Source organism: Spermophilus citellus, assembly GCF_964194105.1.
Source record: "Spermophilus citellus genome assembly, chromosome: 13".
NCBI classification, from domain to species: Eukaryota; Metazoa; Chordata; class Mammalia; order Rodentia; family Sciuridae; genus Spermophilus; species Spermophilus citellus.
In genome coordinates this window covers 110,090,072-110,109,259 of record NC_138193.1, presented here as the reverse complement: position 1 = coordinate 110,109,259, position 19,188 = coordinate 110,090,072, and the positions used below count along the sequence as shown (strand labels likewise).

The 19,188-nt window shown below is 43.9% G+C and overlaps 1 protein-coding gene across 1 annotated transcript in view; it reads left to right on the top strand.

Moving 5' to 3' along the window:
• The first annotated feature begins 879 nt into the window (after window positions 1-879).
• Window positions 880-19,188, top strand: part of GRHL1 (grainyhead like transcription factor 1) — a 48,863-nt gene continuing 30,554 nt past the window's right edge. The window contains exons 1-8 of the mRNA XM_081265587.1: window positions 880-1,042; window positions 4,269-4,455; window positions 6,814-6,884; window positions 8,816-9,206; window positions 10,173-10,249; window positions 12,064-12,220; window positions 12,410-12,521; window positions 13,709-13,803. Of these exons, the coding sequence (XP_081121713.1) occupies window positions 1,023-1,042; window positions 4,269-4,455; window positions 6,814-6,884; window positions 8,816-9,206; window positions 10,173-10,249; window positions 12,064-12,220; window positions 12,410-12,521; window positions 13,709-13,803 (1,110 nt within the window). The 5' untranslated portion in view covers window positions 880-1,022. The remainder of the gene's footprint in view (window positions 1,043-4,268; window positions 4,456-6,813; window positions 6,885-8,815; window positions 9,207-10,172; window positions 10,250-12,063; window positions 12,221-12,409; window positions 12,522-13,708; window positions 13,804-19,188) is intronic.

Below are 19,188 nucleotides of genomic sequence, written 5' to 3'. Positions count from 1 at the left end.
AGGAGTGCATGTACTGAGCCCGAGGAAGGAGCGCTGAGGAGGGAGCACTGGGGGAGGTTGAAGCCCAGATGTGTATCTGAGAGGGCCAAGCGAAGTAGAGATGAGAAACTGGAGGCTGGTGGGAACGAGGAGGGGGAGGCTGGGCGCTTGGGAAGGAGGCTCAAGTAAGGCTCCCATGTCCACTCCACAGGGACCCACGTTGCCACTCACTGGCTGACAATGTGAAACAATGGTTAGGTTAGCTGATTTCCAATGACTGTCACAGAATGGTCAATCTGAGACGGATGAGTCGGGCACTCTAAAACCGGACCCCTGCGGTGGGCAAAGAGAGGAAGAGAAATTTCGAAGATATTTCTTAAGAAATTCAGGAAGGGCCCGGATGCGAGAACTGGGAGATAAAAAGGGCCCGAGGAAGGCGGCGATGCCCTTGCCAGGCAAGTGCAGTGGCACCGCGGGGCACCGCAGACGGGAAGAGCGGAGTGCGTGGGCGAGTGGGCGAGCAAGGGGGCGGCTCCGGCCGCCAGGCCGATCTCGGAGGGTTGGAAAGGGCTGCGGGGCGGGTGGGCACAGCAGAGCTCTCTGGGTGAGCACGCGGAGGTCTGCCGAGGGCTGCAGGTGCGCGCCGAAGCTGCGGGGAGCCGGCGCCAGCCTGGGCGGGCGCCGAAAGCCGAGAGCGGGTCGCGCCACCCCAAGCCCAGTGCACGAGCCCCGCCCCCGCCGCTCCGTCCTGTGGGCCCCGCCCCCGCGACCTGCCCATCGGCCAATCAGGCAGCGCGGCTGGCCTCCCGGCCCCCGAGGCCTCACCCCCTACCGGCGCTCCGCCAGCCAATGGGCGGCCGAGCCCCGCGCCCAGTGCGCGCAGCCCGCGCGGAGCCGGCTCAGAGCGAGAAAAGCGAACCCAACCCGTCGGGGCCGCCGCTCCGGACCCGCCAGCCGCCGCTGCCGCCTCCTCCCCCCGGATCGGGTGTACTGTCCCAACCCGAAAGTCCAGTTCTGCGGCCCGGCAGCGGCGAGCGAGCGCGATGACACAGGAGTACGACAAGTGAGTGAGGGAGGCGGGAGTCCGGCCGCCGCGGGGCGCCGGGCCGAGGGGCCGCCGCCGCCTGCTCCCTCCGGGCCCGCCGGCCGCACCTGCCGCGAGCGAGCCCGGCGCTGGCGCCGGCCCCGGGAGCCGGCGAGGCGCGGCGCGGCGAGGCCGGCGAGGCCGGCGGGCGGGGGCGGCGGGCCCGGCCCCCGCACCCCTGCGCGCCCCTTTGTTCGGCCGGAGACTGGGAGAAGACCCCTTCCCGGGGAAACCCGACACCGGCCGCGGCCTCGCTCCCCCGGGAGCGCGCGGGGAGCACCGGCGACCCGCCGGCCCGTGGCGCAGACCCCGCGCGCCCCGGGACCACTGCCCAGGTGGTCTGTGGATCTCTGCGCGACGCCCCGCGCGGCGGGCCAGGTAGACCCCCGGGGATCGCTGTCCTGTCGTCTGCAGACTCGCTAGAGCTCCCCGAGGGAAATTCAGGGGAAGGTTGAAGGGCCCGGTGGCATTTTCTCTTCCCTGCTGGCCGAGTGAGTGAGAAAGCTGCTGTGGGTGTTCTTTACCACTTGCATCATTGATAGTAATTACAGATTACTGCGTTCTTAATGCCCGGGAATATCAAGAGGGTGAAACTGAAATCAGAGTGATAAGCTGATTGATATGCCGTATAGAGTTTGTGACTTAGGTATGAGGGGTACTGTAAGATGTGATGATGGGAGACATTAGGGATCTGGGGTGAGGGATAGTTCTAAATTTTATTTGCAAAGTTTCTGTAAATATAAACTTGTTACAAAAAAATCTTTAAACAAAATTTTTAAAGGAAATAATAGCAAGCCAGTTAGTCTATTTCAGATCAGTCAATCCAGGGCAGGTAGTTTTCTAATTACTTGTTAAGGATCGTTTTCGGTGTGCTCTTTTTTTGGATGAAGAGATTAAGTATCATGTATAAAGCATCTAAAAGAAATTGATCTTATAGAGTGTGTAGTTAAGGGGCTGGGGTTGTAGCTTAGTGGTAGAGTGCTTGCCTATCACGCATGAGGCACTGGTTTCCACACTCAGCTCTGCATATAAATAAAATAAAGGTCCTTTGACAACTAAGAAAATATTAAAAAAAAAAAGAATATTCAGTTAAGTTATTGCTTGAACTATATTTCAGAAGCCTGAGAGGAAGAGTTTAAGGCTTACCTGAAAACTAAGGAGTCTTAAGGGCCTAACCACAGCTTGATGGTGGAGAAGAACAGACTAAGAAAGGCAACTGCTTTTCTGTTTATTTCTTGGCTTACAGTTCAGATAAGACAAAATTTCCAAAGCTAACATTGTGGCCTTAGGCACACTTTGGGAATATAAAACACCTTCAGGGTGATAAGAGACATAAAGCCATTTGAAAAATATTTTCTGGTGCTTGTACAAATTTGGGTTGGGGGTGGGAGAAGAGAAGCTGAAAAACTAGCATTACAGGAATTGAATGAGCCAAGTGCTGTCATAGTCTTCTGGAAGTAGCTATTAGGCTATTAATAATAGCTGAGAAGCACACCAGGCAGTCTCCCTAAGGTACCACTGGTTCAGTACCTGCTACACTCTGGATTTGATGGCTTAGGGAGTGCCACTCTGTATACTTCTTTATTTCCTTGAGATTTGTGAGGACAGTCTTCTCCATTTTCAAACAAACTGTCTACTCTGAACAACTCTTGGTGTTTGTTCTGTGTTAGAATAGTACACCACCTCCACACTTAATCTTACAATGCAAACGCCTAGGATTGTATACCAGGTGTGAGTAATGATGTGGGCTCTAAAATAGCACTTCATTCTGTAAAGTAAGTTGCTGGTTTTTTCTTTCTCCTTCCAATGATGTTCTCCTTTTTCCAAATCTATATGTTTTTAAAGGGCCTGGGTTTCTGCCAAACACTGACCTTTGTTAATTACTTGAAAAGATAATCTTTCTACATTCACTTTTAGAACAGGTAGGTCACCTTCAGCCCTATACATATTTCATTTGTGTGTTGCAATGAGAACTGATTGTTAATTTACTTGTCAGAATAGTGATAATTCAGAGTTCCAAACATTTACAATTCATTTTTTTTCCTAAAAAAATGTGCTTCATTTGCTAGAGTAATTGTTCCATATTCTCTCTTTATTGACTTATTAAATAGTACCAACTGAACAGTTGTTGAGACTGTTTACATTTCAAGTTTTTGGAATCAGTAATGTTTGCTTTAACCTTTTAAATTAAATCTTCTATAAGGCTTCACTAAAATCATGATTGTTTTTTCTGAAATTTTCCCAGCACACTACAGTGTTAACATGAAACAATTCTTTCCCAGAGTGAAAACCAGTAAAGATTTTATTTATTGGGGGTGGGGTTTGAACCCATGCCCTCAAACATGCTAGGCACACATTTTACTGCTGAGCTACACCCCCTTTAGCCTCTAAAAACTAGTAAAGGTTTTGTTGTCGTTGTTGCAGAGTTGGAATGGAACCCAGCGCCTGTACGTGCCATGCAAGAGCTACTCCGCTGCCCCAGCCCACTTGGAAAGCCTTTTAGAAATAGATTTCCCCATCTTCTAAAAAAAAAAAAAATTTCTTTTTGTTTAGTGGCTTCATTTATTGTAGTTTCTTAAGTGTTTATCTCTAAGATAAACAGTTAACTCCCATGCCAGAAAATTATGCCTCTTTATTGATTTACAGTCCCCTTTGGCCACATTCCATGTTCAGTCTGCTGGTAATCAGTAGAATATTTTAACTTTCTCATATACCCCCAAGGATTACATGAAGTATCCTCCTTTCATTCTCCCCCTCCCTTACCCCTGTTTTTCGGAAAGAGATGTTTTTTAAGGCATGGCATCTGCAGGAGAAAGGGAAGCAACATGTAAGAGCATGATGCACGCAGACGTGTTTGGGAAGAGGCGCAGTCCTGATGGTGTGTGTTCCCAGAGAGGGGATGTTCTTTTTGCCCGTGTCCTTGTTCTACTTATGTAGAATATTGGTATAGCTTGGTGTTTTGGGAGGGATTTTTCCCCCTAACTGCAGGTTCCCTGGCTGCCTCTGTACCCTATATCTTCCTGAGGGACCCACTGGTCTGCATTAAGTGGTTTGCCTTCTGATCTTGTCTTCATTTGACTTAGCGGGTCACAGAGAAACAATCAGGAATGTCAAGGGATTGGCTGTTTGGTTTTTAAAAGTTAGTTTGTGTGATGCCTTGAGGAGAAGAATATGATTTTTTAAAAAATTTTTAATTTCTCTGAAGCAAACGGCCAGTGTTGGTTCTTCAGAATGAAGCACTTTATCCCCAGCGGCGCTCCTACACCAGCGAGGATGAAGCCTGGAAGTCTTTCCTGGAAAACCCGCTCACTGCGGCAACCAAAGCCATGATGAGCATCAACGGAGACGAGGACAGTGCGGCGGCGCTGGGCTTGCTCTACGACTACTACAAGGTAGGCTGCTGTGCTTTAAAGCCCTTGCCACAGTCTCAGAGGCACTTGATTCAGCAGCATATAAAACAGCCATTTGCTGGTGGAGTGTGAGGCTGGTTGCTTTTGTAGTGACTGTAAATAGTTTAATGAGTACTTTGACTTACCCTGGTTCAAAGCTGAACATCCACAGTCATAGACTCAAAGGGCTGTTTTTAGAACGTGTGAAATAGCCAGCTATTCTGCTCTCTTTGTAAGGGGGTGCTCCCATTAAAGCAGATGGCAGATGTGTCTCACTGGGTCGAGCGTTGTACCAAAGAGGGTTCTTAGTGCCACGAGAAGAGGGCAGTGCTAATGCACTGTGCTCTTGCCTCTGTTTCTTTCTGGTCAAGGTGCTTGCCTTTTTCTGTAAATGTTATTATGGAGGCTTTTGATTCAGTTTGATTATAGGATTCATGGCGGGGACACAGTTTTTACTCTAGGAGCCTCTAGTTTTAAGATCAGGACATATTTTGTTGCTTGTTTCTAGAGATTTAAATTAGTGTTAAATAGAATCATATGGACTTCCACATGGTTTTCCTTCTCTGGAAAGGACACCACTGTCTGTCTCCTTATCTTTATTGTTGTCCTACTAATGCAGCTCCCACTCACTGATGACCTGTTAATGCTGGCCATGTTACCAGCGTGCATGTGTTGCTTCTCACTCTCGGGTCCTGCAGGTGGGGCTTCCGCACTGGTCTGGGCCAGTTGAGGAGACAGCCTGCTGTCTGCCAAGGGATTTGATTCTTCTTAGTTCCCCTTGCCATTCTTCTTTCCGACCAAAGCAGATGTTTGGGGATGGCTATTAAGAGTCTAGGACACATATCAAGAACTATGTAATGTTTTGAACAACCAACAATTAAAAAAAGAAAAAAAAAGAGTCTAGGACACAGGGTGTGACAGACATCCAGGGAGGCTGGCAATGTTGTAATTCTCTTCTTGACAGTGGTTACATAGATTTGTTCACTCTGTGATAATTCAACAGGCTTTATACTGATAATTTATGTACTGTTGTTCTCTGTAAATACTATATATAAATAAAAATTTACTTAAAATTTTTAAAAAAAGAGTTTAGGACACAGTTTAAAGGGTATACTAAGTCAAAGTACATCTTGCTATGTGAACTTTGTCTCATTGCCACATGTGTCTTATGTACAATCATTGTGCTGTTACCACTGCTGTGTGTATGTGTGTGTGTGTGTGTGTGTGTGTGTGTATGCACACGCATGTGGTTCTGGGAATCGAACTCAAAGCCACACATGCAAGGCAAGCACTCCACTGTAGAGCCACATCCTCAGCCCTAAGAAGTGTCCCAATGACAGGGTCTTCTTACAGATATGTGTGGGCATATGTATGTATATATGTGTGTATATTACAGTCTATATTTTACCATCTTTTTGTTGTGGGGACTTTCAGGCCTACAAATAATGAAATCATCAATCCCGAATACATTTACCTAGGTTCACCAGTCACTTGCTTTTCTGTTATATTCTGACTCTGTGTTCTATTCTGTATATAAGAAAAACAAAGAAGAAAAAAAAGCAAAGAAGATAATTGTATTACCAAAATTAGGGTGGAAACTGAACAAAATATTTAATTGTTTCCTGGTATAAGGTCATGTGTCCGATTTGTAGTGTTTGGTGAATTGCAGTAAAGATTTTGGTCTTTGAATATGAGTAGGAACTTGTATAATAACTAAAGATGCTAAAAAGTGTAGCCATGAGGGTTCCTTTGAAGTAGAAATTATTATGTATCTGATCCTATGGCTTATTGATTCAATCTGTATAAAAATTTTACTAAGATATTAATTATGAAACTACATTTTTAACTGAAACTTTTGAGAATGGGAGAAATTCAATAGTTTAGTGCCAGAAAGACTAATGTAGTAATGTTAGTTGTAATGGTTTAAATCATGAAAGTATTTTACATCTCAGGAGTAAAGAACTTCTCATATCTGTCCTAATATTAATTGTAACAATTTCTTAGTGGTAATTACTCATCAGGGTCTTTGTGATAAAATGTGAAATTATTTTCTTTTTTTTTTTTTTTCCTTGATGCTGTGGATTGGACCCAGGGCCTCACACAGGCCAGGCAAGATATCTACCACTGAGCCACATCCCCAACCCTAATAATTGCTTTTTACCCATCAAAATGGGGGCCTGTAGTAAACTCCTTGAGGCCAGAAGTGCCTTGTTCGTTGTGTCCCCAGAGCCTGCTGCCTGATAGGCCGTCAGGGGACAAGTGAATGACTGAGTTTGGTGGAAACTGAAAGGCTCTTTCTTTGGGTGAACCATCTTCACTGGGTGAGGGCTGATTTTTTTCTCATGTGTGTTAATGTTTAAGGTTCCAAGAGAGAGACGATCATCAGCAGCAAAGCCAGAAGTTGAGCATGCGGAGCCAGATCACAGCAAAAGGTGATATTTAATATTGAACAGTCCACTCAAAAGATGCCACATTTCTGTAAAAATAAAATGGGAATTTGTCTAAATGAATAAACACTAGAGAAAGAGATGGGTAAATTTACCTGTGTTGCTCTGTGAAGTTTCTTTAGACAGTTGCCTTTTCTAGAAAATGAAAGTGTTAACTTTTTGCTCCTCCAAAGGGATGTTTTCAGCGATAACTTAAAGTGTTTGCTTATTTGCTTTGAGGCCCTCTTAAGGAGGGTGTGGCAAGAGGGAGGGGGGGGGTCTTTAAAAAAATTAACTACCACTGTCTGTTGAATAACTGCCTGAGTTAAACTCAATAAAATAAAGTAAATGGTATCCAGACTCCTTTTAAAAATATTTTTGAAGTATTTTAGCTTAAAATTTCCAGAAAATTAAGGTTTAAATTTATGGGCATGAGAAGCTTTTTTAAAAAGACCTATTAAATGCCCTCATGTTTTATTAGTAATAAAGAATAAAACATTTAAAGAATGAGTGCTCACTTAGAATCCTGCTGTCCTGAAGATTATTTATTTATTTTGGCATATGCACACACTTGATGTGGCTGTGGTTGTAGTCATAGATAGCATTTGGTAATATGCTTTATTCTACCTAGTTCTTCCTAAATACTTTCCATTTTGCTGTTTTAGTCTTCACAATTATCCTTTGGAGAAGTGCTCATTTATGGCTTTTATTGTGTATTATGCACATTTTCAATCAAAACAGGAGAAGAATAGAATAAACCCACTTGTATTTATTACTACCTTCAGCAATTATCAATCAATACAAGTTCTTCGATTTAAGCTGCTCCTCCTCATAACAAGCTGTAGTGAAAAACTTTCTATATTGTTCCTCATGCCCTTTGTCTCTTTCTTTGAGACAGATTCCTGTGAGAGAATTTATGGTTCAGGGTTTGAACAGTTTTATTGATCTTGAAAGGCATAAAATTGCCAACATGCTTTTTTCCTTAGTTTTCAGGAGGTTTTAAAAATGCATTCATCTCACCCACTAGGAATCATCAACTATTGCCCAGGATATTTATTAAAGAAAAATTAATTTTATGCAAAACATCCCACTGGTGCAGTTTGATACTAGCTTTTCCTTTGGTGAAGGAGAAAACCAGATGGCATCAGTATTGGGAAAGGCAGGGATTGAGCAATGCTAGGTTGCTCTTCTTGAGCATCTGTGGGCCAGGTGCTATTCCGTGTACTTCAGGGGAATCCTATTCCATCCTTGGCCACGTAAGAGGATAGACTCTGTTGTTATCCCCATTTCACAGATGAAGATGTTACTGAGCCGTGAAGTAACTTGTCCAGGATGACACAGAATTCGAACCCAGGCAGTCTGACTCAACTAATAGGGTACACTTACAGCTTCAGGCTTATAGTAAAATATAAGAACTTTATTAAGGTTTTTGAAAATAAAGCATATAAGAAGAAAGCTGTTAGTTGTCAGTATTTCAAATGAAACAATGCTTTTGGATTTAACTTGGACTAGAACTGTGAAGAACTTTTTCCTTCTCTAGTAATGTTGATGGTGCCATTTTCTGTTTAGTTGATCTCTGTCAAGTGTATTATTAGTGCATGGGACTTATTATTATTATTTTTTAAATGTTTATTTTTTAGTTGTAGTTGGACACAATACGTGTGTTTTATTTATTTTTATGTGGTACTGAGGATTGAACCCAGGGCCTTGCATGTGCCAGGTGAGCATTCTACTGCTGAGCCACAACCCCAGCCTGGGACTTAAATTAATTAGGGACTGGGGATATGACTCGGTGGTGGAGCAGTTATCTAGCATGTTTGAAGCCCAGGCTCCATCCCCAGCATCACAAAAAATAAAAGAAGAAAAAAGAAAGAAAAAGTCAAGAACTATATCAGTGCTGAGATTGAAAACACAAATTTTTTTTTCCTTTCTTAAAGAAATAACATACCAAACGTAACAGATCAGCCTCTCATTTCTGCTGGAGAAAACAGAGTGCAAGTACTGAAAAATGTGCCCTTTAACATCGTCCTTCCCCATGGCAACCAACTGGGCATTGATAAGAGAGGCCATCTGACAGCTCCTGATACAACAGTCACTGTCTCCATAGCAACAATGCCTACCCACTCTATCAAGACCGAAATCCAGCCTCATGGCTTTGCGGTGGGGATCCCCCCAGCCGGGTATCATCCTGAGCCCACTGAGCGTGTGGTGATTTTCGACCGGAATCTCAACACTGACCAGTTCAGCTCTGGGGCTCAGCCCCCCAATGCTCAGCGGCGGACCCCAGACTCCACCTTTTCTGAGACCTTCAAGGAGGGTGTTCAGGAGGTACAGGAAACAAAAACATCTTCCTAACACGGCTGTGTGTTTGTTTAAGTATTGGGTTCCACCTTTTCCTTGTTATGTAAGCTTGAAACTCAGCCGAAAATGAATGGATTAGGAATAAAAGATTTTTTTTTTTTTTTTTAGCAGAAAAGGCCCATGGGTATAATTTGTAAGCTAAACCTATAAATCCAGAAATTATTATCAAGGGCACATGGCTAATCTTACCAGCAGCTGAGTTAACAATTATGATTACAACTAAGTGGTTTTGCTGGAGGGAGAGAGAAAGGAACCCAGTGCATAATTGTCCCTCGACCACAGATGTTCGAATACTCTGTTTTCAGCTTTTATCATAGGCCCAAGCAGGATCCCTGCAAGTGGCCTTAATGTGAATGATTTATCAAGTGTTTGCTGAGTGTTTCTTGGTTGGTAGTACAGCCACGGAGGTAGGCAGGTTACAAATGCATCGTGTGAAACTTACAACTTAATCCCAGAAAGTTGTGAGGGTTCATGATCATGCACATCTCACTCACGTTAAAGGGATATGTAATGATTTTTAGTGTCCCAGTGGGGAAAATGGCATCTACCTCTGCTTGTGGGTTAGGGGCAGAATATAACCTTTCCCAAGAAGGCACCAAACTCATCTAGCTGGGGTGCAAATTGAGCTCCTAGAGCTCGCGACATTTTGGCTGCAGATTCTAGAGTTCAACAGAATTGGGATGCGTGGAAAGGAAAAGGGGGATAATGGATACAAGTAATTTACTTGAGTGGTATATAAAAGTGGATTTTTAAAATATTTTTCTTTTTTTAAATTTAAAGTTGTTTTTTTAAATAGATTTATGGCTTTTACTTTAAAATGAATGTTGAACAGGTAGTGGGTTTCTGTGAGCCACACACTGTGTGCTGTACCAGACCTTCGCCTTAGTAACCATAACAGTTACATGGTTGTGGCTTATTACATTGATATTTCAGGTTTTCTTCCCCTCGGATCTCAGTCTGCGGATGCCTGGCATGAATTCAGAGGACTATGTGTTTGACAGTGTTTCTGGGTAATAGTTGTCTTTTAATTTGGTTTTTAATTTTCAGCATTTATGATCTCTTCCCTTTCTGTTACCTTCATCCTGACAAATCAGAGGTGGCTTTGGCGGGCTTTCTCCTTCATCTGACTCTGCCGACTGTGGCCTTATCTTGGGTAGAGGACATTTGATTGGGGGCTCTTGAAATTGTTTCCAGTTTCCTCAGCTCCTGGTGTTGGTGCTTTGGCTTCTTTCTGTGATGTGGTAGGAGGGAACCTGGAAGGAGAAGTGGGGGTTACCCTAAATCAGTGAGGCCCTTCTGTTTTCAGAAATGTATAATTACCAAGAATTTAGGAGAAACATCAAGTGGACAAAGGCCTTCATTTTTTTTTAATCTTCCTTACTAATGATAAAATAATTAAAGGCAACTTTTTTCTGACCTGCTTTTTTTTTTTTTTTTGTTACTCAGTGGTTAAGGGATACTTAACCACTGAGTCCAGAGTCATGTCCCCGGGCCTTTTTCTTTTTGTTTTTTATTTGGAGACAGGATCTAAGTTGCTCAGGGCCTTGCTAAGTTGCTGAGGCTGGACTTGAACTTGTGATCTTCCTGCCTCTCTGGAGTCACTGGGATTACAGTCATTCATCACCGCTCCCAGCTCTAATTTGACTTCTTTTTAGCCTCACAGAATTGCATCCCACTCTGGGAATAGGAGTATTTCCAAGTTATTTAGGAACATACCTTCGGGATTTTTTTGTTGTTGTTGTTGGAGTCTAGGGTTTCCTTTTATTATTTTATGAGGGTTTTTAAAAAAAAAACATGTTATGTTTTGTAATTTTTTTTAAAAGAGAACTTTTTAATATTTATTTTTTAGTTTTCAGTGGACACAACATCTTTTATTTTTATGTGGCGTTAAGGATCGAACCCAGCACCCCGTGCATGCTAGGCGAGTGTGCTACCGCTTGAGCCACATCCCCAGCCCCATATGTTTTGTAATTTTTAAAAATAGTTTTTTAAAGTGTAGGGTTTTAAGAGAATTGAGACTTCCCTTATAGACCTGCCTCAAAGTGTAGGTGTCACAAACTCAGATGCCTTTAGGGTTTGGGATAGAGGTCTTCAACTGTTGTAATGGGTCAGATAGTAAATATTTGGGGCTTCGTGGGCCATACAGCCTCCATGGTTTTGTGACCCAGTTCTGCCCTTGTAGTGCAGAAGCGGCTGCAGATATAAACAAATGATATGGCTGAATTCTAATAAAGCTTTATTTACAAAGATAGATATAATTTGCCAACCTCTGGCCTAGGAAGGTTATTAAGGGGCACTTCTGAGGGGTGGTGTAAAGTGATAGGAAACATAGAGAATGTGGGGTGTCTCCTTAGACATGTTTTATGTTACAGGTAGAAACAATAACAAAGTGCTGGGCAGTGAGGTCACATTGGTTGCAGGGATTTCCAGCTGTCTCTTTGCAACCTTTGCTGGAAAAACACCACATTCACAGCTTGTCCTGTGAGGGTTCCTTCCCGGGGCCTTTTACTTACTGCTCCTCTCCTAGACTCAGCCTCCAGATGTTTGGTTATTGATGTCACATCATAGAACTTCTAGTAGGCATTTTTTAGTTCTCCATCTGACAGCAATGAGAATTTCTGGTCTCTAACTACTTGTGTTTTAAGATTCTGTTTATCATAGAAAGGTAGCAAATGCTCCTTAGATATGATATGGTCATCTGTTGGATGTTTGTTGGTGGTCTGCTGTCTCAGTACACCCACTCTGAAGCATTTCAGCATGTACTAAAGCATACAGGAAGCTTCCAAGGGACTGAATTACAGATCTGTGACTTTTTGTTCTTTAGGAACAACTTTGAGTATACCCTCGAAGCTTCAAAATCACTTCGGCAGAAGCCAGGAGACAGCACTATGACATACCTGAACAAGGGCCAGTTCTATCCCGTCACCTTGAAGGAGGTGAGCAGCAGTGAAGGGATCCACCACCCCATCAGCAAAGTTCGAGTAAGTTCTGCTCATTTTTTCCCTTGGAGCTCATCAGCTGTCCCCTCGTCCTAATACTTCTGTGTCTGAGGCAGCTCTGAATGAAGGCCTGATAGTGTGTTTTTAAGAATTAACTATAAAATCCCTCCTCATGTCTTTTCCAAACTTGTCCTTCAGTGTCTTTATGTTGTGATGCATTCTTGTTCTCAGAGTGTGATCATGGTGGTTTTCGCTGAAGACAAGAGCAGAGAGGATCAGCTGAGGCACTGGAAGTATTGGCACTCCCGGCAGCACACTGCTAAACAAAGGTGCATTGACATAGGTAAGTAGCTCAGGAGCTTGCTTTTATTCCCAGAGGTGCAAGCACCCAGCTTTCTAAATCCAATTATTTTTGGCACTGGCCAGCTTCCTGCTGAAAACATTTGAATTTTTATGCCAACCACTGGTCTGTTCCAACCACTGTTCTGGGACTCCTGGAATCAGTATCTGCCTTTGCTTTTCTCACAAAGGCCTATGCCCAGGCAGTGGCTTTCCACATGATGCTGGTGCCAAGAGCTTTAGCCAGCTACCTTAGGAGTTAGCCTGTGTTAACTGTTCAGTCTGCATTTCTTCTCCCCTGTGGTGTTGGGGATGGAATTCAGGGCCTTGTGCCTGCTAGGCAAGTCCTCTACCTCTGAGCCCAGTTTGCACAGTTTTTGAGTGTCTTTTTTAAGAGATGCTGACCATTTTTTTGGAGGTTATGATAAGGAAGATAGAAAAGCCAAACGAATGAAAGGAAGGAAGCTCCACCACTGTGCAGTTGCCTATGGTCTTCCCCAGTTAGTGCCAGACCCTGATCTGTGTGTCTGTGCATAGCCCAGGGATCTGCCACCTGGAGTGCAGCAGCAGGTTGCACACACCGCGTTCCCTGAAGTAACTTTGTGATAGATGGCCATTAATCATAATACTCTTTTTTCTTTAACCTTTGCAATGCTCCTCTACTCTTTTCAGAAGAATTACAGGAACTTACTATAATTAGCTTGTTTTCACAGACTAGTTTAGTGACCTTGGGCCATTGTTTTAACTTTTGAGACCTAAATTTGATTTTTTTTTTTTTGGAACCAAGGATTGATGCCAGGGGCATTTTACAACTGAGCCACATCCCTGGTCCTTTTCATTTTTTCTTTTGAAATGGGGTGTCACTAAGTTCCTGAGACTGACCTTGAACTTGGGGTCCTCCTGCCTCAACCTCCCAAGTCTCTGAGATTATAAGCGTATCCCACCACTCCTGGCTTAAATTTCCTTATTTTGACAAAATGAGATTGAATCAAATACTTTCTAAGCCTACTTCTGTTATAAAAAGTTCTGTTTTTCTTCATTTCTCTGAACTTCTTTCAGCCCAACAAAATGTTTATTTAAATTATGCAGAAATGGTAACGTGAAGAATTGAATGTTTCTCTAAAGCTACCATGATCTCGTGTCAAAAGTAAAAATCATGAACTTCTTTTTCTTGTTCACCATTTCTCATAGCTGACTATAAAGAAAGCTTCAATACCATCAGTAACATTGAAGAGATTGCTTATAATGCCATTTCCTTTACCTGGGACATTAACGACGAAGCAAAGGTGAGTCATCAAGTCCAGAGGCACCTGTATTCCAGCTGTTTGAGAAGTGGGAGGAGCTTAATGATTTGACAGCAACGTTTTTTTTTGTTTTGCAGTTTTACATGTTTTCATTCCCAGATGTTGTAAAAGTGTCCTCCTCTCATTTTTGTCCTCCCCCATTGACTGAAGAAGATCCTTTTATTGACATTCTTCAGCACACAGAGTCTATAGATGGAACCTCAAGGGCCGAGCTGTTGTTTGCCACTACTCCCTCTCTGTCCCCGGGCAGCTCCTCCTCCACTTCGCTTTGCTTCCTCATTTACAGAGTGGAATTGACATCTGTCCTCTCCTCCTGCCCATCAGGTGGAGTTTTTTGGAAAGAATCTGAGACACTTGCTATCATTAGCGGTACTCATTTCATATGTGACCTTGTAAATACAACTCAGTGTTAAGATTCTTTTATTTTGGACTTTTGCAATTAAAAATGGACTCCAATTTAGATGGTCATTTGGATAATAGGAGTTTTTAGTACCCTTTAAAAAAAAAAGCATCATCTTAAGTCATTTCTGTTCTTCCCACTGTATGCTTCACTTGTAGTATAAGTCTTTCTCTTTACTAAATTATTAGAGTTCTGATATATAGATAGATAGATAGATAGATAGATAGATAGATAGATAGATAGATAGATAGGATTACCTTAAAATCTGGGAGCTTGAGAAAAAGTATGGAAAAGTCATCCTCAGCAACTTAGTGAGGCCATAAGCAACTTGGCAAGATGCTGTCACAAAATAAAAAAGGCCAGGGATGTGTCTTAGTGGTTAAGCACCCCTGGGTTCAATCTCTGTTACCAAAAAAAAAAAAAAAGAAAAAGAAAAGAAAGAAACACAATAGAAGCATGTTTTGTTGAGGGGCCAGTTGTTGAAATAAGAGGCATCTGAAGTTTTTGTTACAGTATCAGGAATACTTTTCTCTCAGGGCCTGGGTACAAAGCGTGACCATCTTCTGTCCTCTTTTTGCCTCTACTTTCTGGGCTTTCTTCTGTTTCTGTAACAAGAAGTTTAGTAATTTATGGACTAAGACAGTGCATTAGAGGCTGAGTGTTTGGGTTTCAATTTACCCTACCCTGAGATTGCTTTTAAAACTCAAATGATGCCGCTGGGTGTGGTGGCGCATGCCTGTAATCGCAGTGACTGCAGTAGCTGAGGCAGGAGAATCTCAAGTTTGAGACCAGCATCAGCAATCGGTGAGACCTGTCTCAAAGTTAAAAATAAGAAAGGGCTGGGGATGTGGCTCAGTGCTAGAGTGCCCCTGGGTTCAATCCCTGGTACTGCAAACAAAACAAATCAAATGATGGGATTTGGGGAGCCATGTTAGGTCTGTATTATAATTGCTTTCTGTCTTCTTATGGGTGTCACGTCTAAGGCATAAGAGCGTCTGATATGGAGGAGATGATCAGCCAGGAAGCTTAGGCGACTAATCACATAGAGGTTTTCCTGCTGACCCCCTTGATCAAGTACAGCTGCCAGTAGGCTGCTCCTTCCAGAGATGGACATAGGATTAAATATTTGATTTACCATCGAGAGAATGCTGGGGAAAAACAAACTTGCCACTTTCTAAAATTGTTGTTATAGTTATTTTAAAATTAAATACCATAATAAGACTCAGTGTGCAGTGGCTAAAAAGAGGTGGCTCGTGCCCTCTGGGTGCTGGAGAAATGCTTCCTGTTTGCCGTCGGGACTGATTGGGAGATGTGGAGCAGGCAGTGAAGAACATACAAGTCCTGAGGTCACTTTTCTGATTTACGTGTGACCTTGACTCTCAGTCCCTCAATTCACTGGTTTGGTTTTTGCTTCTTTGCTCTGGAAGAATCAAAAAGCTATATGGCCGGCTTCTCTCTCTTGGGTGTTGCCAAGATTAATAAGCATGATTGTCAAAGATCTTGGCCGGAAGGGCCTGCGTATGAGCAGAGAGAGCACTTTGTTTGATGTGTCACTCTCTGTAGTGGGAGTAATGACAACCGGGATGATTGGAAGGGACAGTGGCTTGTTTACTTGAAGGCCTCCAGTGTATTTGTGCTGGAGAGAAGCACCTGAGGAGGAGGCTCTTGGAGTCTCAGTGCATTGCTAACCAAAGAGGCAGCTTCCGTCTTGTTCCCCTCCAGCCCCCAGGTTGGTGCCAGTTTCCAGCCTTTGTGGCTCCTGGAAGGTGCAGTAATGTCTCTTAATGAAGCTGCTTCCTTTTGAAGCTGATATCAGGCGAGGCTTAGAGTGTGTGTTGGAATTCAGTATCTAGGTTTTTTCCTTTCCCTGGCCAAGATGATTTCTGATTTTTTTTTTAAGTAATTAATGCCTCAGGGCAGCTAGAGGGAGCAAATGCATGTACAGAATCCTATAGAGTAGGGTGTTTTAACTACCTACTTTTTCTGAAAATATCTGCTTTATTTGCCCACTTTCTGTTTCTCATTTAGGATATATTGATTTTTTTTTTTGGGGGGGGGGGCAGGAGACTACTGAGTATTGAACCCAGGGTTGCTTAACCACTGAGTCATATTTCCAGCCCTTTTTGCTTGTTTCTATTTTGCGATAAGGTCTCAGTCCTTAGGGCCTCTTTAAGTTGCTGAGCCTGGTCTTGAACTTTCGGTCTTCCTGCCTTAGTCTCCCAAGTTATTGAGATTACAGGCATGTGCCACCACGCTTAAGAATATGTTGATTCTTGATTCCAGTTCCTTCTCCCCCACAAAATACAAGGTTTACTGAAGTTGTGTGGCGTTCCTCCTCAGACTTTTCAATGATCTCTGACATACCCCTTGGTCCTGGCAGAAAGAGAACCTAGTGTCAGCCTCTGAATCTGCCCTGGAGCCTTTGCTTCTCATGTCAAGGTCACTGTGTTGAGGACTCATGAAGCTGATTGTGAATGTCTTGGCTTCTGTTCACTTGGGGCAGCACTGCCTCAGCCAGGACTCACACTGCCCCTTGCACACTCATTCGTGTGTGGAAGACTGTGCCTGCTAGTACCAGGGAAGCTTTTTTTTTTTTTTTTTTTAAGAGAGAGAGGGAGAAAGAGAGAACTTTTTAATATTTTATTTTTTTTAAGTTTTTGGGGGACACAACATCTTTGTTGGTATGTGGTGCTGAGGATCGAACCCGGGCCGCACGCATGCCAGGCGAGCGCGCTACCGCTTGAGCCACATCCCCAGCCCCCCAGGGAAGCTTTAAGAGAAAAAGCCATTAATTTTCAAACTGTTGGGGAAGAAAGAAGTTTCTTTGAAGAGCAGAAATGTCTTAGAAACAGTCCTCAGAGTCATTGATCGGTTCTCACGCAGACCTGTTTTGTTGGTTATTGTCCTCCCTGAGAGCTAGGGAGGTTCACCTGGATAGTCAGGTATCTTCTGATGACTCAGGAACCTCTGGACAGGTTGTAGTGCAGACCTTGACACTTCATTGGGAATCACTCACTCAGATGTACAGTGATATCAGCTGCTTCAGGAAGATCTGTCAGGGCGATGCAGCAGCTACTTTTGAGCAGTAAAAGGTGGCACTGCAGTAGGGTGCTGAAGCTTATGGCTGCAGGGCATGACGGGAGGGGGGTGGGGAGGCCTGCAGGTGAAGGTGCATCCAGCAATGGGGGTGGGGACACAGGTTCCGTTGTGTCTGCCTTTCTCCAGCCCCAGTGGCTCCTTTCCCACTGCAGGAGTCAGAATGTCATCAACCAGTGCCTGATGCTGCTGGCCCCAGGCTCCCAGCCTCAGTTCTGTAGTTCTAGGACACTGACTAGTATTGTGGTTCAGGGAGGTGGTGGGTTAAATGAGTTCTTGTGGGATCATCTGAGACCCTGTGTGTAATATTACTTCAAAGGAAAAATTTGTAAATCACTTTACAAATGAATTGTGAGGACACAATTTGTAAATTGGGGCTCTCTGTCCTGCAGTATTTCCAGTATTCTCTAAACTCTATGGATAGTTGTGGGTTGTAAGCTGCCCATCTTGGCCTAGGAAGTGTTTTTTTTTTTTTTTTTTGGTTTGTTTTTGTTTTTTAAATATTTTTTTAATTGGAGGTGGACACAATACCTTTATTTTATTTATTTGTTTTTATGTGGTACTGAGATCAAACCCAGTACCTTGCACATGCTAGGCCAGCCTCTACCGCTGAGCCACAACCCCAGCCCTAGAAGTTAGTTTTTTGTTTGCGTTGTAAACCTGAAGAGTTTACAACAGCATTAAGATTTGTTTAGTGGGCTGGGAATGTGGCTCAGGAGGTAGCGCGCTCGCCTGGCATGCGTGCGGCCCGGGTTCGATCCTCAGCACCACATACCAACAGAGATGTTGTGTCCGCCAAGAACTAAAAAATAAATATTAAAAAATTCTCTTTAAAAAAAAAAAAAGATTTGTTTAGTGATATGAGTGAGGGCCTCTCAGAGCCTAAAAATCTAAAATAAATAGAGGAAAGAGAAGTCGGGGGAGAGAGGGCTTCTTTGATGCCTGTTATCTCTGTTCTGTGCCGAGGTGCCTTGCCTTTGTCCCCAACTTGCTCAGCACCAAGAGGCAGTGCCTGGCCCTCACACCATTATGCATTTGCTGCTTGGTTGTAAGAAAGAAGCCTCTGCAGACACAGGAATCTAGGTCCTGAAATGGGTGGGAAGCGTTTTTGCCGGGAGGTATTTAAAAGTGTGAGTGCGTATCCACGGGCAGCAGCGCTGTCGACCCACAGGCACGGGCTCCTCCAGCCGAACAGCACTTCTGCTGCTCAGAAACAGACTTGCGTTGGGTGAGTGCTGGGTGGCTGCAGAGGAGTCGGAACTAAACCAGGAAGCCCTGGGTCCACTGCACACAGGCAGCCAGCCTCACAGGTCCCGGGCAGCACCGAGCAGGACACCGGGCAGCACAGGAGCATCTCTGACCACAGTTAACTAGAGTATGGCAAAGGGAAAGATGGAGACCCTTGAGAGCACAGCTCACTTCAGAGCACAGTTCAAAGTGTGCTGTGAAGTTCTTTGTGGTCTGTATGTAGATATGATCTTCGTGAATATTAAGCAGATTTTTTAAGGATGTCATGAACCCCCAAATCCCTAAACAAATTTTTTTTCTAGTGGTGACACCTAAATTCTTATCGTTCAGATATTCCATTAAACGCTAAATACTAACAGCCAGGAGCCCCCTGGCTTACAGGTGCCACACTCCCACTAGAGTGAAATGGTCAGCTGATTGGGCTCTGCTGCTGGGCCGTGTGGTTGATGGCTTAAGACACTCCGATGCTGTGGCCCTTTCTCCAGCGGTGTGGTTGAGAGCACCAGGGTGCTCTTTTGCAAGTCTTCACCAAACCTTCAGGAGGAGAGGCCAGGTCTCAGTGTGGGCCCAGGCTGCTTGCACACTGAGAATCTGCACCTTTTGATGGCATGATCCTGCCTCTG